General features: G+C 34.6%; 1 protein-coding gene across 1 annotated transcript in view; it reads right to left on the reverse strand.

Moving 5' to 3' along the window:
- Nucleotides 1–24,383, reverse strand: part of SPEF2 (sperm flagellar 2) — a 196,026-nt gene that overhangs the window by 31,834 nt on the left and 139,809 nt on the right. Inside the window, exons 20-21 of the mRNA XM_044681440.1 lie at nucleotides 17,380–17,531; nucleotides 787–970 (exon numbers count right to left, since the gene is read on the reverse strand). Coding sequence (XP_044537375.1) covers nucleotides 787–970; nucleotides 17,380–17,531 — 336 coding nt within the window. The remainder of the gene's footprint in view (nucleotides 1–786; nucleotides 971–17,379; nucleotides 17,532–24,383) is intronic.

Here is a 24,383-nt window from a genome sequence, read left to right on the forward strand (position 1 = left end):
CATAGCACTTTCTACCTTTCTGTGTATATGATCTGCCTTCCCAATTAGATTGTTATGTGCCAAATGAATCTCAGAATATGTCCTTCCAGAGAAAGAAGAAGTCATAGAAATTTGGATTGGTTGGAAAAGATTTGTGGAAGAAACAAAATTTGATCTGTGTCTGAAGAAAGGATAGAATTTAGATGAGTTGAGAGGAGTGGTCAATTAATTCCAAGAAGAGAGAACTGTGAGTTGCAGAAGTGAGAAGGTGTTTAGGGAGCAATAAAATACTTTTTGTTTGGCAAGAGCTGAAGATATGAGTATGGCAGCAGTAGGGGCTAAGGATGAAGACCTTGAATCTTCAAGAGAGTGAGGTATATGTATGTGACGTGTGTCAAGTATTACATAGAAATGGATAGAGTTCTGACCTTATAATCAGGAAGACCTGAGTTAAAATCCTGTCTTTGGCACTTATAAGCTGTGTGATTCTGGAAATATCATTGAACCTTTCTCAGTCTCAGTTTCTTTATCTGTGAAATGGAAATAATAAGCATCTACCTGATAGAGTTGTTTTGAGGATAAAATGAGATCATAAAGTGCTTTCAAATCTTCTCTCTCTCTCTCTCTCTCTCTCTCTCTCTCTCTCTCTCTCTCTCTCTCTCTCTCTCTCTCTCTCTCTCTCTCTCCAGGCTCCCTCACCCTAAATGTGTCTCTAGCTACTTCCTTTCCCTATCTGACTTTGGGAAAGCTAATTCTTTAAGGGTAAAGAACCTTGAGAAATGTTTAAGCAAAGACTGTTGAACTTACCAAGAGGTTGATGGCTGAAGATGTATTCTGCCATATACTCAAAACGGTCTTCTCATCTCTTTCAAATTTAAGTTGAACGTTTTCTATGCAGTAATCAGGCCTGCCTCCTCTCAGGGATAGTTTACTTCTGGGCTTGCTTAACAGCCCTTCAGGAGAGGGCTGTCTCCGTGGAATTACAGGAATTCTTAGGCAATAGAAAAGAAGATAACCTTTAACATTTTTTTTAAAGTCCAAGTCTCTCTCTACTTCACCTAGACTGGAAATAGAGATGCCACTCACAGGTTCACTCCAATACTGATCAGTTTTGACCTGTTTCATTTTTGTTACTTGGGTGGGTTCACCCCCTCTAGGTAGCTTGCTGTTCCTGAATTTGGTGGGATTACCATATTGAAGCCGGACTACATGCAGACCTGATGTAGCTCAGAATGCCTGAACTGAGAGTTACTCTAGTCTCAGCTTCCATAGCAGAAGAGACTAAAGGCACAATTAATCTCTGTTAAAAAAAATCCTGGGAGAAAAATAATTCAAGTGGCAAGATGTTCACAAAAGGCCAAAGATACACTTCCTGGACTAATTATATTTATGCCAAAAAAACAAAATTAGTAATCAACATTTCAAAAAAACAGTGGGAGATTTCATAAAGTAGTGTCATTTGTGAAGAAAAACGCCATGCATTTTGGAAATTTTATCAGTATAGAAAGATATTCCTTCATTTGAAGTTTTAATTATTTAGAAATTAGGTCAATGTATCACTGACTATACTTAGGGCACCCTATCAGGCTCTGAGAGAAGAAGAAACAAAAATGAAGCTGAGAAAAAGAGAGGCTTTGGAAATGGAAGGCAATTTAAAAAGAGAAGAATCAGAAATAAATTCACTCTTGAAGAAAAAGCAAATTAAGAAAAGTAAAATGTTAATTTTGATGTTCAGTCTATCTTCTCTGATTACAATCCAGAGATTAGTTCAGGCAAACCAAAAGAAAAGATGTCAAGCCAATGGTTGACTCTTGGTTCAATTCAACAATGTAATTATTGAAATACTGCTGTGGTGGTGGAAGTAAGTATTAATACTGGTAAAACTAAAATGATTAATCAGAACAACATAGAATAAAATGAATAATTGGCTTTCAAAGATGGTTTTTTTATTTAGATTTGACAGTTGGAGAATATCATTGGAGTAGAAATCAAGAGACCCAGGTTCAAGACTGGTCCTGTTACCAAAAAGCTATGAAGCCATATCTTTACCTCTTTTGGCCTGTTTCTTCAGTTACAAATTAAAAAGACCAGAGAAGATGATATATAAATTCTCCTCAAACTCTGCAATTTTGTGATAATATAGAATGTGATAAAGGGTGATATATGACAGATATCTAATGTATCTTTTCATTCATTCATTCATTCACTCATAAAGCTCTATTATTTTGAGAAGTAATTCCATAGCAAACTAAATCATAAAACCATCATTTAAGATATGTCTAAAAAAGGAAAGTGGAAAATCTCTCCAGCATCCTCATTCGGTCTGTCTTTCTAGTCAGAAATGATCATGGATTATGCCATTGTTATTCTGATACAAGAGGGTCTCAAAGTTGCCTCTGGATCACCTTGATGGTTCACATCTTCTTTAAAAGGAAGGCAACTGTTTGGGGTTCTATAACTATTCAGAGATAAAGCTGAACAATAAAATATCTCTACTTCTTAGACTAATCTAAACTAGTGAGTAAGTAGTAGCTCAGTGGAGAGAGTCAGGCCTGAAGAAGGCCTGAGGTCTAGGGTTCAAGCCTGACCTCAGATACTTCCTAGCTGCGTGACCCTGGGCAAGTCACTTAACTCCTATTAACTGCTCCTTAGTGCTCTTCTTCCTTAGTATTGATTCTAAGACTTTGACTGAACAAAATCAGTAAGTAAATAAATAAAAATTCCCACAAAGGAGAAAAAGAATCTAATCTAGGTAATCTAAACCAGCCTTGCTCCAAGCACTCTATTTCTCATCTCCCTGCCTTGCCCCAGCCCACTCCCACATCCTTGGAATGAATGCTCTGCTTCCTGGCTTCCTAAGCTTCAAATTGTAGCTCAAACCCAACTACAAAAGGCCTCTGGTCTCTGGTGTAGCTAATGCCTTCCCTTAAGAGGATCTTCCCTTTGTACTGTATATCTCTTATTTGTATATAATTATTTACATTAGAATGTAAGCTGAAGGGTGTTTTTGTTTTTCTTTGCATCCCAAGCACTCAGCCTGACAGATAGTAAACACAGTATTTGTTGGCTGACTATTGTCTATGGCTATATTAGCTCATCTATGATTACTTTTGGTGTGGAGTCAATTCCTTTTTTTCTTCTTCTTCTTCTTCTGACAGAGGATTTCTGAAAAATAAAGACATGAGGCAGGGGCCTTTGGGTTTCTTTTTTTCCTCCTCTAAATCATGGGAATTATTTCGTATACAATTTTGAGATTCTCCTGTGATAGGTTAAAAATGAGTATCTGATGTTATTATATTACTTTTAAATACAATTTCATTCCCTCCTCTCATTTAATTTCCACAGTTTAATATTTTCTTTTGATTAATATTTTTTTACATTTCAATCAGTTATTTACAAATAAAAGTAGTATAATACAAATATACAATATCTGTAATTTGATACATATGTTATATAACAACATATCACTAATATAATATTACTACTATATTCTACTTGTTACTTATAAATGTTATAATAGTATACACTACATTTATAAGTAACAAGTAGAATACATATGTACAATATATGTAATCCAACATATAACACAACTTTGTTTTATGGAACTCTAAAATTTGCCTTTGTCCTTTGGGAGCTTGCCTTAAGGGAAGTCCCAGGCTGACCTTGTCTTAGACCAGTGATGGCAAATCTTTTAGATATTGAGTACCATGCCCTGCCCCATCCACCCACCTAGAGACCACTTGCCCTGTACCCTACCCCAACCCCTTTACCCTAGATAGGGTAGGAAGAAAGCACTCCTAATGGGCTGTTGAGGAGAGAGGCAGGTGAAGTGAAAAAATGTCCTCAAGGTTAGAGTTAGGGTTAGAAAGGAATTTAGGGTTAGGGTTAGAATTTAGGGTTAAAGTTAGAAAGGAATTTAGGGTTAAGGTTAGAAAGGAATTTAGGGTTAAGGTTAGAAAGGAGTTTAGGATTAGGGTTAGAATTGAATTAAGGATTAGGATTAGAAAGGAATTTAGGTTTGGGGTTAGGGAAGGGAGTGGTAGAGCACTTTGCTCCCCTCCAGCTTCACTTCCTATGACCCACCCACCTTAGCCCAGAAAAGGGAGGGAAGGGCTCCGATTGGGTTGCTAGGCAGAGAGATAAGTCATGTGAGAAATGCCCTCAGGTCAGTGGAGAGTGGGCAAGGGAATAGCTCAACCCCAGTCCCTCTGCCTTTCTAATAATGAACTCTGGTGGGTAATGGGAATGCCCATAGAGAGGTCTCTGTGTGCCTTTTGTGGCACATGTGCCATAGTTTTGCTATCATGGTCTTAGACTGAACAATAAACCTTAAAGTATCCAATGATCGCAGCCTAGATAGAATTAGTAGATATAATCAAATCTTAAGTACTCTTTCTCTTAGAAGTTTCTCCCATTGTATCTAGGCCTCTCCCAGGTAGTCATCCTTCTCTTGTTTCCATTATAAGCCATTCAATTGTCCTTCCTGTCCTTCACTCCTCAAAAGGTATATAAGACCCCAACTTCTTCAGATCACTGGAAAATCCCCTTTCAAGGTGCTTTTCCCCAGAGACATTGTTCCTAAAGTCCCAGAGCTTTGTCTCTGTGTAGTATTTAGAGCATGATTGTGTAGGGCCAATTGAAGCATTGTCTTCCTTGTCCTGATTGTTCTTTCTAACTATTTGGATGGTTCGGTGTTTTTCCAGGTTGACATATTTGGAGGTCCCAGCGAGATTTGAAATTGTTGCTGCTGAAGTCACATGCTAGAATGACTCCGGATGTGTGTCATCCACAGGAACTCATCAAGTACCTGTCTGGACTCAACTTAGGGAGTTGGCTGGGTAAGTGAAGCTCTTGGATGATGAACTTCTGTATTTGGAAAACTGAACACTCTTTAATCAGGAGTTTCTTGAAATATGTGTCTGCCCCAGCAAGTCCCGTGGAAGAGACTACTGTTGGAAATGTCCTCAAATAGTGGCCCAGTTACCTGTAGGTAGTAAGACTTTAGGTGTTGAGATCATTGGTAAAAGTTGCCTAACTCTGAGCCTCAGCATTTTTTTTTGGCCACAATAGGTTCAGTTCAGTCTGACAGTGCAACCTCCATACTCATATATGTCTGATTTTGTGTGTTTAAGTGTTTGGTTGTATGTATGTGAATGAAGCAAGGCACTGTATGTCTTACCCTACTAGAAGTAGGGGAGGGGATGGTGTGGTACAGATGAGAGATGAGCAAAGGAATCTGATTGGATGGCTGGCTGAAGCTTTTAGTGGAAGTAGAGCTGCAGGGTTGAAGTCTAGGTTATTAAACCAAAGTGTTTAATCTAAATTTTGGTAACTGCTTTGACTCAATTAAAATGGAGGAAGGTTCTTCATGGCATGAAATGCTATAACATAAGATTTTTTTATAATGGCTGTAAATTTTTTTTTTGGTGAAAAAGCTTCTTGTAGAAGCTTGAGAACTTAAGTTCTAGATTTGTTCTGGGTTTTGACTATATTGTATTTCTAATGTATTTTTTAGATTGGAAGTTTCTGCAATAATAACCTTAAAAACTTGCAGTTTAAATGTTAGCCAATAATGTTTGAAGTTGTGCTTACTGTTGATTCCCCCAAAAGCTGTTTAAATACAGAAACTTGTGATCTGGGTATTAGAATCTCTATCAGGAATCACAAAGGAAGGTCCAGGATTCATAATTTTATATTTTGTGTAATCCTTATAGCTTTTGGCATGGTGAATGTGGAAAATCTTGTATATAAGTTTGAAATTTTTTTATGATACCAGTGATAAGATATGTTTTTATTCTAGGTATTAACTCTTTTGATTTGAATGCTATAATTTCACATTTTTTGTTGGGCTATTGCTTTATTCTGTCTAGAGAACATAGGACTTTTCTAATTAATAGTTGCATGTGTTCTGGAGTATAAGAAAATTAATTTGAGCTTGATAAACTGCAGACCTGCAGAAACCAATTGCAAATGGACAAGAAATATTGGGAAAATACTTTGATTAATGGCAAAACAAAACAAAACAAAACCCTGAGCATTTCAATTGAATAGCCAAAGTTCTTCTTGCAAGTGACTTCTGCTTTAGACTTAAAGAGATGTTTGGGGAAAAGCTGATTCAAATACAATCTTTTCTTGAAGCCACAGGTGAGAGGAGTTAAAATGAGAACTAAATCGGAATCTCTGGAACACTATAATCTTAGTCATTTCCTAGGGAACCAAAACAATCTACAACTGGAATCTGAAGGAGTTCATAGAATATACCTGTATAAGGAACCTTATAGCCAAAATGGGAAGGACTTCACTAAGTCACAGAAGACTACTGAATGGGCTAAGTGTCCTTTTTGCTCTCCCTTTCATTGCCTTTTAGATTTTTTTAGGAATCAGTTATAAAATTTGACATTTCTAATTCTTCTGGGAATTCTAATGGTATTTACCCTGAGGAAGGCCCCTTTTAAGATTGGCAGTGGGGGGGGGAGGGGCGGGCATCTGGGTGGCTCAGTGGAATGAGAGCCAGGCCTAGAGATGAGAGGTCCTAGGTTCAAATCTGGCCTGAGACACTTCCCAGCTATGTAATCCTGGGCAAGTCACTTAACCCCATAGTCTAGCCCTTACCATTCTTCTTCCTTGGAACCAATACACAATATTGATTCTAAGGTGGAAGGTAAGGGTTTTAAAAAAAAGATTGGCAATTACTTTAATCTAAAAACTAGAAAAAGTCAGAAAGGAAAAAATTAATCCTCACATCTAACTAAAGTAGGAAAAATTTAACTCAGTTGTGTTTTATTTTGTTATGAGGTTTAATATATCTGTTAATTTGGAGGTTTAAAACAAAATTTTTAGAGTGCTTTTCTAAGTTTGCACAACTTATATATTCAATATCTATGTAGAATTAGAGAACATAATTTTTTCTCATAGTGGTATCAAGGGAATTTATGAAAGGCTAAGGAGTTTGATAGTTTTTATGGATATAATTGTTAACAGCAGGAGATGGTTATATTTAACCCTCAACATGATTGGAGAGAACTGCCCTTTGAGGTTGAATTGTATGGGAATGTAATTGGAAGGAATGCTATGGAGAAAATTGGTTCATGATGCAAGTAACCCTATGGGTGTATTCTGGTAACTCCAGGTATAGTTCCAGATAATGGGAACCCTGAGAGGGTATTAGGGATTCCTTAGAAAGTTCAGTTTTATACCTGGCAGGTTCTATACAAGGTTGTGCATCATTGCCAACTTAGACCTGGCATTTCTCCCTTATTTTAATTATGTTCCTCTTTTCTCCTGTTATGGCAAGTTTTCTATAATCATGAAAAGTAAAAAGTCTTAGGCGAAAGCTGAAATATAGGAATTAAAGAGGCAGGTATGTAGAATTTTAGCCATTCAAACAATTAAGCAGAAAATTAATGAGTTTTAGTTATCAGTAGAAAAGAATAAACTATGATCTTGTTACCCCAGACAGAAATCCATTAACTGGGATATCATGTTTTAATGTAGTAGTATTTAACATACAGAGAGAGGAAACAAATGCTGAAAGTGTACAAGAGTTAAAGGAATCTGAAATAATTTTTTAAAAATAGTTGATATGAGTGAAATGTCAATGTCTAATTCATTTGAGCATGCTTGTGATTGTTAAATAAGCAGTTAAAGTGAATTAAAAGCTATTGTTTTAGTCCTCAGCATCTCATTCTTCAAAAGGGGGAAATGATGATATTGAATTTAAGGGAAGTGTGAAGTATTTAAATTTTTGAATTAATGTTTAATTTTGAGAATTTTTGAATTTTAAAAATTATTTTGAAACTGAAATTGTCATGCAAACATTCTTAATATTATATTAAGTTTTATAATAAGATACTCAATTAGAATTTTATTTACTATTAGCTGGTATTTTTATTTCTTTTCCACAAATGGTGAATGGAGTCATTTCCAGGTTTACAAACCTTGAAAAACCTGTGATGTGGATTTTTATTTTTTGTTTTTATATTTTTATAGTTTGTATCTTTTTAATGTTGCTTTTATTATACAATTATTTTGGTCTGGTAAGGCAAACTGTATTTTCTGAGGAAATATAGCTTATGTAAATTTGTACTTGGTGTAATTGGATTTTAATAGAAATAATAAGATGTTAAAAACTAGCCAATTAGGTTACTTTTAATATTGTTCAATGTCAAGTAATTTTTAAGGACTGATAACATTTCAATCAGGTCAAAAGAATTACTGAATGTCTGCTGTGGCTGACAGCATAATTTAGTCCTATATGTAATTGTGAGCAAATATTCGAAGAGTCAATTAGTTCCTATTGGAGAATTTGATTATACATTTCTCATGGTTTTTTTCTTTCTTCTAGCAATGAAACTATTCAAGAACCTGTCTATGAAAGGAGACTTCTATAAAAGAAGAAAAATACAGAAGCCTACATTTGTATTTATAGGACTTGAAAGACCTGATAGACTTCGGGAAATGGGGTAGTTTTTATTGTTAAGATTTTGCCAAAGGCAGAGTGTTTGTCTTCTGACTGACTGTCAATGAGTTGCTATAGATGGGGAGTGCCCCCAGATGCCAATTGTCCATACTTATTCCCCTTGACTCCTATCTTTAGTAACAGAGGGTCAGACTCTCTTGGGCACACACCCCTTTGTCCTTTTGTTCAGGTCAATGGCTAACTTGATCCCTCTGACAAAAAGGGGAAAGTGAAAACTTTATTTTACAGAACTCCCAAATTTGCTTTTGTCCCTTGGGAACTTGCCTTTGGGGAAGTCCCACTGTTCCTTGTCTTAGACTGAACAATAAACCTTATATTACCCAATGATCTCAACTTAGATAGAATTAGTAGATATAATAAAATCTTAAGTACCCTTTTATCTTAGAAGTTTCTCCCATTGTATCTAGGCCTCTCACAGGTAGTACTCATTCCTTCCTCCTTCAATTGTCAATTGTCAAATTGTTAATTGTCCTTCCTGTCCTTTATTCCCTAAAGTTATATAAGACCCCAAGTTGTTTAGTTTATTCGAAAATTCCCCTTTTCAGTTCATTGGAAAATGCTTTTCCCCAGAGACAGTATTCTCAGAGTCCCAAAGCTTGTCTCTTTGTGGTATCTAGCTCATGACTCTATGTATGGCCAATTAGAGCACAGTCTTCCTTGTCCTGATTAAAGACTTGTTCTAACAACTTTACTGGTTCTGTGTTTTTATAGGTTGACAACACTAATGTAACTAATATAATAGAACATATTTACAAATAATAATGAATAGGATACAAATGTACACTTTACAATAACAGAAATATATTTATAAAAAATAACAAAAAGGATATAATTGTACAATATATATAATCCAACATATAATAACACTGATATAATAAAATATATTTATAAATTATAATGAATAAATTATAAATGTGGAACACATCATCTAATACATAGTAACACTAGTATAATATGTCTATAATAACAAATAGAATACAAATATATAATATATGACCCAGCTTATAATAACATTAAAATAACTAATATAGTAAAATCTATTTATAAATAATAATGAATAAAATACAAATGTACATATGTAATGTAACATATAATAAAACTAGTATAATATATCTATACACAATAACAAATAGAATACAAATGTACAATATAACTGAGCTTATAATAACACTAGTATAATATAATATATTCATAAATAATAATGAATATAATAGAAATGTACAATATATATAATCAAATACATAATAACATAGAATATAGCCACTAAAATATATTTATAAAAACAGATTAGATGTACAAAATTTATAATTTAACACATAATAACACTAATATAATGATGAATATAATTGGTAACACTTATATGATAATATAATTAATTTTGAAGAATTTAAAATGAATTATTTCATTTGACCCTTATAACAATGTGAGACAAGTGATAAAATTCTGCCCATTTTGCCAACTGGGAAAATGAGACTGAGAGATGTTAATTTTTCCACTTCATTGCTTGGTTTATTAACATTTGTTGTAGGATTTAAAAACTATATTTTCCTTATTTCAGAGTTCAGTGTCTATATATTCATTGCCTCTTGAAATTTTCTTTATAAGGGGGTGGAGCCAAGATGGCATCTTAGTAACAGCAAAAAACGCTCTTAATATCCTTCCAAACCAATTTTTAAAAAGCACTTCAAAAAAACTGGAATCAAAATCCAACAGCAAGATGGAGTGAAGGGTTTCTCCCACTGAACACAACTTGAAAGGCAGGCAGAGAGAGTTGATTTTCACAGGATAAGGGGGAACCAGTAGCAAAACTACACACAGGAGTGCTGGCAGATCTTCCCCCACCTACTATGCCAGATTTCTAACCTGAGCATAGGCCAACCTTGGGATACTGGGACCTGGGCTACACCAATGAAAGATCACCACTGACCTACCCCTTGAAGTCCCAGGATCTGGTACCAGCCCATAGTGAAGTCCGAAAGTTCATAGTACTGGGCCCTTTCAAGCCTCTGCTGCTGTGCAAAAGACCTAGCCCCAGGGCAGAATAGCAGAGTTCTAAATCCTGTTAGCCAGAAAAGGAGTCAGAATCAGCAAGCTGCTTGCATAATTCCCATCCCACAGGCAAAAAGAAAAGGCTTGAAAAATGAGCAATAATAAGTATAATAAATAAAATGAGTATAAAAATACTTAACCCTGGATGGAATGGGGGTTTAAGGAGACAAAGAACAAATAACAGAACCAACAGGGGATGGTAATATCCAAGCAACTACAAGCAAAACTTCAAATAAAAAAAGGAATTGGTCTCAATCTGGAAGAATTCAAAAAGGAATTCAAAATCAAATAAGACAGGTTGAAGAAAAATGGGAAAAAGAAATGAAAGCAATGTAAAAAGAAAATAACCTAAAAAACCAAATTGGTCAACTGGAAAAAGAGGCATGAAAATCCAAATGAAGAAAAATATTTTTTAACAAAACAGAATTGACCTATTGGAAAAGCGGCAAAAATATCCAGGGAAGAAGAGAGTGCCATAAAAAATAGAATGGACTAAATAGAAAAGGAGGATCAAAAGGTCGTGGAAGAAATTCAGTCTTTAAAAATTAGAATTGGGTCAATAGAAGCTAATGAGTTCATGGAAAATCAAGAAACAATTAAATCAAATCAAAAGAATGAAAAAAATAGAAGAAAATATGAAATATCTCATTGAAAAACAAAAAACAACTGATATAGAAAATAGATCTAGGGAGAGACAATTTAAGAATTATTGGACTATCTGAAAGTCATGACAAAAAAAAAGGCCTACACATTATATTATAAGAAATTATCCAAGAAAACTGCCCTGGTATTTTTGAATAAGAGGGTAAAATAGAAACTAAAAGAATCCACAGATCATGTCCTGCAATAAATCTCCAAATGACAACTCTCAGGAATATTATAGCCAAATTCAAGCACTCTTAGGCCAAGGAGAATACTGCAAGCAGCCAGAAAGAAACAATTAAAATATCAGGGAGCCTCAGTCAGGATTACACAAGATCGTGCAGCTTCAGAATATGATATTCCAGAAGGCAAGGGAACTACGTTTATAACCAAGAATCACCTACCCATCAAAATTGACTATATTCTTTCAGGAGAAAAAAATGGTCATTAAACAAAATAGAAGATTTCCAGACATTCCTGATGAAAAGATGAGACCTGAACAGAAAATTTGATTGCCAAATATAAAATTCAAGAGAAGCATAAAAAAGTAAAAAAGAAAAAAAATAAGCAACTCAATAAGGTCAAATGTTTATTTTCCTTTATGGAAAGATGATATTTGTAACTCCTAAAATTTTTGTCATTATCATAATAGTTAGAAGAAGTATACATAGATAGAGGATGTGGCAGTAATCTGTTTAAAATGATATGAAAAAAATCAAGGGGTAAAAAAAAGAGGATTGTACTGTGAAAAATGGGAGGAGAGAGATGAAATGGGGTTAATCATATCATATAAAGAGGCACAGGGGGAAAAAGACTATTATATTGGAGGAGAGGATGAAGGTGGTGACAAGCAATACTTAAACATTACTCTCATTAGAATTTGCTTAGAAAGGGACAGCTGGGTAGCTCAGTGGTTTGAGAGTCAGGCTTATAGATGGGAGGTCCTAGTTTCAAATCTGGCCTCGGACACTTCCCAGCTGTGTGACCCTGGGCAAGTCACTTAACCCCCATTTCTTAGCCCTTACCACTCTTCTTACCAATACATAGGATTGGTTCCAAGACAGAAGGTAAGGGGTTAAAAAAAAAGAATTGGCTCAGAGGTAAGTGTAATTGGCAGAAGGTTAAGGGTTTTTTAAAAAAATAATTGGCTAAAAGAAGGAATAAAAAGCCAGACTCGTTGGGATATAGAATCCTATATTACTCTATAGAAAAATAGAAGGGGAATAAGAAAATGGGTGATGACAGGCGTAATATAAGGGAGGGGAAATGAGGAGATTGAGTAAAAACAAATCACTGGTGTGGAGGGAAAGAGTGAAAGGAACTGTGAATATAAATGGATGAAATCACCCATAAAGCAGAAGCAGATAGCAGAGTGGATTAAAAACCAGAATCCTACCATATGTTGTTTATCAGAAAGACATTTGAGGCAGGTAGACACACTCAGAGTAAAGGTTAAGAGAATGGAACATAATCTATTGAGCTTAAAAGGAGGCAAAAAAAAGCAGGAGTAGCAATTATTATCTCAAGCAAGGCTAAAGAATAAATAGATATGATTTAAAAAGATAAGGAAGGTAATTACATTTTGATAAAGGCAGTATAGAAAATGAAAAAATATGTACCAAATGGTATAGCATTCAGATTTTTAAAGGAAAAACTAAAGGAGCTAAAGGAGGAAATAGACTGTAAAACTATACTAATAGGAGAGTGAAACCTTTCTCTATCAGAATTAGATAAAGCTAACCAAAAAATAAATAAGAAGGAAGATAGGGAAGTGATTGAATAGATCTACAAAGGAATATACCTTCTCTTCAGCAGCACACGGTACACATACAAAAACTGACCATGTAGTAGGGCATAAAAACTTCACAACCATGGGGGCAGCTGGGTAGCTCAGTGGATTGAGAGCCAGGCCTAGAGACGGGAGGTCCTGGGTTCGGATTCGGCCTCAGATACTTCCCAGCTGTGTGACCCTGGGCAAGTCACTTGACCCCCATTGCCTACCCTTATCACTCTTCCACCTTTAAGTCAATACACAGAAGTTAAGGGTTTAAAATTAAAAAACAAAAAACAAAAATAAACTTCACAACCAAATGCAGAAAAACAGAAATAATAAATGCAACTTTTTCAAATCATATTGTAATAAAAATTATAATCAATAAGGGTTCATTGAGAGGCAAATTAAAAATTAATTAAAAACTAATTTAATTCTTCAAAACTGGTGGGTCAAAGAAGAAATTGTAGAAACCATCACTGATTTCACTGAAGAGAATGACGATGAGGAGACAACATATCAAAATTTAGAGGAGATAGCCAAAGCAGTATTCAGGGGAAAGTAAATAGAGAAAAAATCAGATAAATGAATTGGGCATACAACTAAAATAACCAGAATAAGAACAAATTAAAAATCCCCAGTTAAAGACTAAATTGGAAATCCTAAAAAATCAAAGAAGACATTAATAAAATCAAAAGTAAAAGAACTATTGAATTAACAAATAATGGTAGGAGTTATTTCTATGAGAAAAACCCAAATAAAATAAGAGTATTAGTTAATTTGATTAAAAAAAAGAAAGATCAATTTACCAGTATCAAAAATGAAAAGGGTGATTTCACCATTAATGAAGAGGAAATTAAAGCAATTATTAGGATCTATTTAACCCAATTATATGACAATAAATCAGATAATCTTGTTGAAATGGATAAATATTTATAAAACATAAATTGCCTAGATTAACAAAAAAGGAAATAGAACACTTAAACAATCCCATCTCAGAAAAAGAAATTGAAAAAGCCATCAATGAACTCCCCAAGAAAAAATCCCCAAGACCAGAAGGATTCACAAATGAATTTTATGAAACACTTAAAGAACAATTAATCCCAATACCATATAAACTATTTGGCAAAATAAGCAAAGAAGGAGTCCTACCAAGTTCTTTTCGTGAAACAAATATGGTGCTGATATCTAAGCCAAGAAGATAAAAAAACAGAAGAAAAAATCACAAACCAACTTCCTTAATAAACATAGATGGTAAAATATTAAATAAAATACTAGCAAAGAGACTACACCAATATATCACAAGGATTATTCACTATGACTGGGTGGAATTTATACTAGGAATGCAAAGATGGTTTAATGTGAAGAAAACCATCGGCATAATTGACCATATCAATAATCAAACTAACAGAAATCACAAGATTATCTGAATAGATATAAGAAAAGCCTTTGACAAAATACAATACCCATTGCTATTGAAAACACTAGAAATCGTAGGTATAAAAGGACAAAATAAGTAATATTTATTTAAAACCATCAGCAATTATCATCTGCAATGAGGATAAGTTAAAGGCCTTACCAATAAGATCAAGAGTGAATGGGGGCAGCTGGGTAGCTCAGTGGATTGAGAGTCAGGCCTAGAGATAGGAGGTCCTAGGTTCAAATTCGGCCTCAGATACTTCCCAGCTGTGTGACCCTAGGCAAGTCACTGGACCCCCTTTGCCCACCCTTACCACTCTTCCACCAAGGAGACAATACACAGAAGTTAAGAGTTTAAAAAAAAAAAGATCAAGAGTGAAGCAAGAATAAATACCCATTATCACCACTATTATTTAATAATGTACTCAAAATACTTCCTTTAGCAATAAGAGGAGAAAAAGAAATTGAAGGAATTAAAGTAGGCAATAAGGAAACTAAACTATCATTCTTTGAGAATAATATGATTTTATACTTAAAGAATCCTAGAAAATCAACTAAAACTGGAATAATATTTAATAACTTCAGCAAAGTTGTAGGATACAAAATAAACGTACACCTTATCAGCCTTCCTTTATATTGCTAGCACAATTCAACATCAAGAGTTAGAAAGAGAGACTCCATTTAAAATTACTCTAGACTGTATAAAATATTTGGGAATCTATTTGCCAAGACAAATGCAGAAATTGTATAAATACAATTACAAAACTCTTTTCACACAAATAAAATCTAAACAATTGTAAAAACACTAATTGCTCATGGGTATCCAAGCTAATGTAATAAATATGACAATCCTACCTAAATTAATTTACTTATTCAGGGTCATACCTATCAAACTATTTTATGGAACTAGAAAAAATAATAACAAAAATCATCTGGAAGAACAAAAGGTCAAGAATATCAAGGGAGCTAATAAAAAATGTGAATGTTGGTAGACCAACAATACCAAATCTTAAACTCCACTGTAAAGCAGTGATCTTCAAAACAATCTGGTACTAGTTAAGAAATAAAAGTATATATCAATGGAATAGAGAATGGGTAAATGACCTCAGCAATCTAGTGTTTGATAAATCCAAAGATCCCAGCTTTTGGGCTAAGAACTCACTATTTGACAAAAATTGTGGGAAAATTGGAAAACACCATGGCAAAAATTAGGTTTAGGATAACCTCACATCCTATACCAAGATAAGGTAATAATGGGTATGTAATATAAATATAAAGAGTGATATTATTAAGTAAATCAGGGCAACCTAGAATAATTTACCTGCCAGATCTATGGATAAGGGAAGAACTTGTGTCCAAAAAAGAGATAGAGAACATTACAAGATGTAAAATGAATAATTTTGATTACATTAGATTAAAAGGGTTTTGTACAAACAAAACCAATGCAACCAAGATTAGAAGGGAAGCAACAAACTGGGAAAAACTATATACAAAATTTCTCTGATAAAGGCTAATTTATCAAATATATAAGGAATTAAGTCAAATTTATAAGAATCCAAGTTTGATAAATGGTCAAAGAATATGAGAATAGGCAGTTTTCAGATGAAGAAATCAAAGCTATCAATAATTATATGAAAAAATGTTCTAAGTTCCTCTTGATTAGAGAAATGCAAGTTAAAACAATTCTGAGATACCACACTTATCAGCTTGGCCAAAGTGACAGTAAAGGAAAACAATATAAGTTGGGAGGAACTTGGAAAAAAATGATACACCAATGCATTGCTGGTGGAATTGTGAATTGATTTAACCATTCTGGAGGACAATTTGGAATTATACCCAAAAGGCTATAAAACGCATTCCTTTTGATCCAGCAATACCACAACTAGGTCTGTATCCCAAAGAGATTTTTTAAAATGGGAAAGAACCTGTTTGTACAAAAATATTTATAGATGTGCTTTTTGTGGTGGCAAAGAATTGGAAATTAAAGGGATGTCCCTCAATTGGGGAATGGCTGAATAAAATGTGGTATATGATGGTGATGGAATATTACTGTGCTATAAGGAATGATGAAGAGAATGATATTGGAAAGAACTGGAAAGATCTACATGATCCAATGTAGAATGAAATGAGCAGAACCATGAGAACATTATTCATAGTGACTGAAATATTGTGTAATGATCAAATGCGAAAGACTTTGCCACTAATAGCAATACAATGATCCAGAAAAATTCTGAGGGAATTATGAAAAAGACTGCTATCCACCTCTAGAGAAAGAATTGTATAAATACAGACTATAAAATATGATTCATCACTTGTTTATTTGAATATATGATTTGGGATTTTTGTTTTATAAGATTATTCACTTATAAAAATGAATAATATGTTTCATGTGATAATATATGTATAACCCAAGTTGAATTGCTTGCCATCTCCAGGATGGGGTAGGTAAGAAGGGAGGGAGACAACATGAATCATATAACTTTGGAAAACTTATATGGAAATTTCTTATTAAAATAGAATAAAGAGGAAAAACATTTTCTTTATAATATATTTTTCCCTCCATGTTTTGGGGCTTTGGGATTTCTTTCTTTGTGGGAAGTGAAAGAAGTTGGTCCATAAAACTCAAGTATTTCTACCTGTTTTGTATTGTTTAGCTTTAAATATTATTCCTTCCGTATATATGTATCTATATCTATATCTATATCTATATCTATATCTATATCTATATCTATATCTATATCTGTCATTTGATTCCAAGAACTAGAGGGGCTAAGAAGGGCCTAGTGGAATCCAACAAATATTCTCTTAAACAGATTCATTAACCTGATTAGAATAAGTACATTTAGAACACACTTAATCTTGCTATTTCTCAGTTTCCTTAACTATAAAATTGGGATAATAGTGTCTAATGTTTTCACTTAAATGTGGAACTCATACAGATAATTATTTACAAAAGGTCTGGAATTTCTAATAAAATATATTTCAATGTAACTTAAAAGCACTCCATTTAAAAAGCTATATTAAAACCCAATAGCCTTACTTGGAGGTGGCTTCCATTTCCTCTTCTTCAAGATCTATCAGGGGTACTCGAGTGTATCCAGATTTAGCAAGGTCTGTGGGGATTTTTCCTTCCATTCCCCTATAGTAATCTTGTAGAAAAGTCTTTATGTCCTGGAAACGGTTAAGTTCCACCTTACAAAACAAACATGAAGATTGAATGAGGAAGATGGGACAGTTCCAGTCCATTAAAATAGTTAATGTATTTAGCAGATTGGCTAATATGACAGCAAAGAAAAGTAATAAATGGTGGAGGGGATGTAGCAAAATTGGGACAGTCATGCATTACTGTGGAGTTATGAATTGATACAACCATTGTGAAAGGCAATTTGGATTGCCCAAATGCCCAAAAGGTGTTAAAAGACTGCTTACCCTTTGATCCAACAACACCATTGCTGGTTTTATACCCCAAAGAGATAATAAGGAAAAAGACTTGCACAAATATATTTATAGTCATGCTCTTTGTGGTGGCCAAAAATTGGAAAATGAAGGGATGCCCTTCAATTGGGGAATGGCTAAACAAATTGTGGTATCTGTTGGTGATGGAATACTATTGTGCTCAAAGGAATAATCAACTGGATGGATTCTATGTGAACTGGAAAGACCTCCAGGAATTGATACAGAGTGAAAGGAGCAGATCCAGGAGAACATTATACACAGAGACAGATATACTGTGGTACAACTGAATATAACAGACTTCTCTACTAGCAGCAATGCAATGATCCAGGACAATTCTGAGGGACTTATGAGAAAGAATGCTATCTACATCCAAGAAAGAACTATGGGAGTAGAAATACAATAGAAAAACAACTGCTTGATCACATGGTAAAAAGGGGATATGATTGGGGATGTAGACTCTAAACGATCACTCTAGTGCAAATACTAATACTTTGGAAATAGGTCTTGATCAATGACACAGGTAAAACCCAGTGGAATTGATTGTTGACTATGGGAGGGAGGTGGGAGTAGGGGAGGGAAAGAACATGATTCATGTAACCATGGAAAAATATTCTAAAACAAATAAATAGATAAATAAGCTTAAGAAAAAGGAAAAAAAATTGTGAAGGTATTTTCTAGAAGCCAGGAAACTAGATGTAGCTAACTTATAAGATATAACATAATCAACTTTGTAATCTTTGACCCTGATACAAATGTCAATGTATTTCCTAAAACAACAACAACAACAACAACATCTCATTCCTGTGAAGTTTTAAAAATCAAATAAAAGGAGCAGTATTTGCAGTATGTGGAGTTATTTGTATTATTTTGAACTTTTTCAGTCTTCTTAGGTTCCCATATCAAACATCCAATCAATATTTATAGCACGAATTCATATATATATATATATATGTATATATATATATATATATATAGCATATATTCAGAATCACTACCAAACCAGTTACATGTATAGCTGATAACTTCTTCCCAGGCTACTTGACTCAATGCATTATAGAAATGCAAGTACCTTTGGCACTATTTAACCCTGAAACTCTAATGCAAAATAGAGCGGAATCTTTTTTGACCAATATATAAAAGATATTGAGAACATTCCAATATATAAACACCAGATTTCAAATTATAGATTGTGGTGATGATATTTCAAATACTTGCTTCTCTCTATATACAACATGTAGGATTTATTCTATTTCCTAAAGGAATTTTAGAGCTAAAGGGATTTCTCATTTTATGAATAAATAAACTGAGGTGAGGAGGGGTAAAGTGATTTGACAAAGATCATTTCATTTGTGAAAGAGTGAAAATAGAATGTAGATCTCCTGTCTCCCAGGCCAAAGATCTTTCCAGTGAGTCACACTTCCTTCATGCTTAAATTTATTACTTTAGTTCCAAAAAATTTGAAGCTACCAACCCTAATGAAATTATCTTCAGGAAAATACAAGCCACAGAACTATGCCAATAAAATCCTATGATCTACAACCAAGAAACTAGTATTGTATTGATGTTACAAATGATGATTTTTCTAACTTGGAAACTTGGTTGAAGTGAACCAAAGAACATTTAAATGTCATTTCTTGTACTAAAAGAGGTCATTTTCAAAATGAGCAGAATAGTGGTCTGTAATGAGAGACTGTGAAAATTCTACTAAGGTTGCTGTATGACTTGGAAAAGATCATGTTATATCTTTCTTGGAAGATGCCTTCCCTAAAAAGCTTTAGCTTAGACCACACACAATCAAATTTTTTAGCATAAATCAAGGAAGAAATTAATTTAGTTGTTTTATGCTCACAGGTTCATAGGCATATAGACTAAATGTTGGAAAGGGCCCCAGTGGTTATCTAGTCATCTCTTCATTTTGCAGATGGAGAAACCAAGACCCAGGGAGGTTAAGTGACTCCCTCTTGCAGCTAGTAATGATTATCAGAGGTGGGATAATGTGGATTCAAATTGAAGTGACCATTCATATATTCATTTTTTTAATCCTTATCTTTTTTTTAGTATCAGTTCTAAGATGTAGGAGCACTAGAGCTAAGGCAATCAGAATTGAGTGACTTGCCCATACTCATATAACCAGGAAGTATCTGAAGCCATATTTGAATCTAGGTCCTCCCAAGTCCAGGCCTTGCACTCTATCCACTGTGCTACCTAGTTGCCCCAAAGATACTGGAGTGGTTTGCCATTTCCTTCTCTGGCTTATTTTTTATTCTTTTTTTTTTTTTTTTACATTTTTAAACCCTTAACTTCTGTGTATTGGCTCCTAGGTGGAAGAGTGGTAATGGTGGGCAATGGGGGGTCAAGTGACTTGCCCAGGGTCACACAGCTGGGAAGTGTCTGAGGCTGAATTTGAACCTAGGAACTTCCGTCTCTAGGCCTGACTCTCAATCCACTGAGCTACCCAGCTGCCCCCTCTGGCTTATTTTTTAAACAGATAAGGAAACGGAGGCAAATAGGGTTAGGCAATTTTCTAAGACTAACACAATTAGTAAGTGTCTGAGACTGGAGTTGAACTCAAGTGTTCCTGAGTCCAGACCAGGTGCTCTGTTCGCAGTATCACCTTGCTGTTGCATATATAATATTAGAAGGTATTTCAGGTAGCATCTTTTGGATTTAAAATTATACAAAAAACTTCATTTATTCTACTTGAAAATAATGTTTGCAAAATGATTGGGAAGAATAAGATTAAGCATTTTCCTATTTCCTTTCAGAGAAAGCCAGTTGGGTTTTTTAAAAAAAAGTTTTCCTATGCTTACTAATCTCAAAGATTAGCAACAAGCATTTGCACCTGTCATGCTTTGATTTATTAGACCAACAGAAATTGAGTCTCCAACTGACAAAACTGTACTCTCCTGAGAACATGCAGAAAACCACATTCACAGTAAGCCAGATAAAAATCACTTTCTGTAAAAAAGTGTCCAGGACAAATTGGTTATTGACAAATAACCAAGAATAATACTTTTCAGGATAGAAGAAATCTTGAAGAAGTTATGAAATCTTCAAAATGTGCTAAATTATATTATACTATTTATGGAAGACATTTTAGAAATTGGAAGATTTTTCCCCATTGCCCTTTCCCCCCCTTTTCTCCTGAGCTTGGAAATGACACAAAGAATATAGTGGAATATTTTTATAATACTGGTGTTGGGGGATAAACCCATTTCCTATTGTATCAGAATAGCCTTGTTACATAATTTCCTCCATGTAACAAGGGAAATAGCATAGTTATATCAAGTTTTTTTCCTCCTTCTCACTATAGTTATATTTCAGGAATATGGTATCACTTGGGGTATGTCTCAATCTGTATTATGATATTAGAAGTCCAACCTTTTTACCCATTACAGGAATCCCCTCTACAACATCCTTTACAATTATCTATCCAGGTTCTGCTTTGACAATTCCATTGTCCAAAAGCTTACTATCCTGTTCCCATTCTGCTATTTTGTTGAAGTGGCTCAGCAGATAGAATGCTGAGCCTGGAGTCAGGAAGACCTGAGTTCAAATCTGACCTCTTCCTAAGTGTGTGACCTTTGGCAAATCACTTAACCTCTGACAAAAGGATCCATTGGAGAAGGAAATGGCAAAATGCTTCAGTATCCTTGCCAAGAAACCTCCATGGATAGCTATGGTCAATGGGTAAGACAAGTGGGACATGACCGAATGACTGAACAACAACATTGTTTTTGAAGAGGCTTATTAGAAAATTTTCCTGTGTTTAGCTAAAACTTATTTCCTTAGGCAAAATAATAATGGCTAATATGGAAATGATATCTAAGTAAGGAGACAATCAAAATAGCATTAATTTGCTCCAATGAGTTAAAGTGAATAGTCCAGATTAACTGCATCCTATGGACTGCAAGAGCTCCTTAGTAGTTTATTCTGTCCAATTGTATGCCCCAAATCAGATGCTGGCAGCTGTTATCTGCCAAGCCCCAGAATATCCTCTTTCTTTTCTTACTGAATTCAATTCCTGGCAGAGACTCTCTGTGCCTAAATTTTTGTGGTCATACTAGAGAATTTGAACATAAATGCTAAAGATCACTCAGATGCTCCCCATTCTTCTCTATTCTCAATTCTTTTGATCTCTGCTTCAACTCATCTATAGGAATGGTCATACATTTGACTCTGACTTCCAAAAAAAGTTTTACTGCCACAATCAATAACTCAGAAATTCCTTTATTTGATGATAATCTATCATCCAATCTCTCCCCTTGCTTTACTCCTTCTAAATTCTCTCTTCTCAATTCTTTTATCCCTTGTGCTATTTGTGTTCACACTTTACCAAATCCTGACCCTGGATTATTTACAATCTCCCACTTAGTTTCTACTCACACACTACTTAAATGAAGCTGTAGGAGGAAGGAATGTGATCATACAGATTATTTAAACTACAAATTTGTTATTTAGGCTCAACTGGGCCCATTATGCAGCAAAGCAAACCTTGCACTCTTCCCTCATTGAGTCTCTATCCCATCTACCACAGCAGTTGTCTGAACATTTTTTACCTTGAGCCTACTATAGCACACTCTCCGTACACTCTCTGAATCAAGGAAATCGCTTCATACTTTACCAAGAAACCTGAGGCCATTTGCTGTTAGCCCCACTTCTAAATTTCTCTTTTCATCTCACAATCCCTTGATATCATCTTGCACTATTTCTTCTTCTTTTCTTGTCATTGAGGAAGAAATAATCCTCCTTGACATGACCACACCCTCTAAGTGCTGTGATGACTCCATCCCATCCAATCTTCATTAGAATACTGACCCAATTTCATTTTTTATTTTTTTTATTTTCCATTTTATAATAATTATTTTTTAGAATAGTTATCATGGTTACATGATTCATGTTCTTACTTTCCCCATCAACCCCCCCCCAACTTCTTCCCCACCCCTATAGCTGATGCGCATTTCCATTGGTTTTAGCATGTGTCATTGATCCAGATCTATTTTCAAATTGTTGATAGTTGCATTGGTGTGGTAGTTTCGAGTCTACATCCCCAATCATGTCCGCCTCAACCCATGAGTTCAAGCAGTTGCTTTTCTTCTGTGTTTCCACTCCTGCACTTCTTCCTCTGAATGTGGATAGCTTTCTTTTCCATAAATCCCTCAGAATTGTCCTGGGTCATTGCATTGCTGCTAGTACAGAAGCCCATTACATTCTATTTTACCACAGTGTATTGGTCTATGTGTACAATGTTCTTCTGGCTCTGCTCCTTTCACTCTGCATCACTTCCTGGAGGTCTTTCCAGTTCACATGGAATTCCTCCAGTTTATTATTCCTTTGAGTGCAATAGTATTCCATCACCAGCATATACCACAATTTGTTCAGCCATTCCCCAATTGAGGGACATACCCTCATTTTCCAGTTTTTTTTCCACCACAAAAAATTCATATATAAATATTTTCATACAAGTCTGTTTATCTAAGATCTCTTTGGGGTACAAACCCAACAATGGTATGGCTGGATCAAAGGGCAGGCATTCTTTTATAGCCCTTTGAGCATAGTTCCAGATTGCCAGACAGAATGGTTGGATCAATTCACAACTCCACCAGCAATGCATTAATGTCCCAATTTTGCCACATCCCCTCAAGCATTCATTATTCTCCTCTTCTATCATTTTAGCCAATCTGCTAGGTGTGATACCTCAGAGTTGTTTTGATTTGCATTTCTCCAATTATTAGAGATTTAGAACACTTTCTCATGTGCTTGTTGATACTTTTGATTTCTTTATCTGAAAATTGCCTACTCATGTCTCTTGCCCATTTATCAATTGGGGAATGGCTTGACTTTTTTATAAAATTGATTTAACTCCTTGTATATTTGAGTAATTAGACCCCTGTCAGTGTTTTTTTGTAATAAAGATTTTTTCCCAATTTGTTGTTTCCCTTCTGATTTTGGCTGCATTGTTTTTGTTTCTACAAAAGCCTTTTAATTTAATATAATCATAATCATTTATTTTACATTTTGTAATTTTCTCTAACTCTTGCTTGGTTTTAAAATCTTTCCTTTCCCAGAGACCTGACAAGTATACTATTCTGTGTTCACTTAACTTATTTATAGTTTCCCTCTTTATATTCAAGTCATTCACCCATTCTGAATTTATCTTGGTGTAGGGTGTGAGATGTTGATCTAAACCTAATCTCTCCCATATTGTTTTCCAATTTTCCCAGCAGTTTTTGTCAAATAGTGGATTTTTGTCCCAAAAGTTGGGCTCTTTGGGTTTATCATACACTGTCTTGCTGACATCACTTACCCCAAGTCTATTCCACTTATCCTCCCTTCTGTCTCTTAGCCAGTACCATACCATTTTGATGACTGCTGCTTTATAATAGAGTTTAATATCTGGTACTGCTAGGCCACCTTCCTTCACATTTTTTTCATTATTTCCCTTGATATTCTTGATCTTTTGTTATTCCAAATGAACTTTGTTATAGTTTTTTCTAATTCAGTAAAAAAGTTTTTTAGTAGTTTGATAGGTATGGCGCTAAATATGTAAATTAATTTGGGTAGAATGGTCATTTTTATTATGTTAGC

The sequence above is a fragment of the Gracilinanus agilis genome, chromosome 1 (assembly GCF_016433145.1).
Source record: "Gracilinanus agilis isolate LMUSP501 chromosome 1, AgileGrace, whole genome shotgun sequence".
Lineage (NCBI taxonomy): Eukaryota > Metazoa > Chordata > Mammalia > Didelphimorphia > Didelphidae > Gracilinanus > Gracilinanus agilis.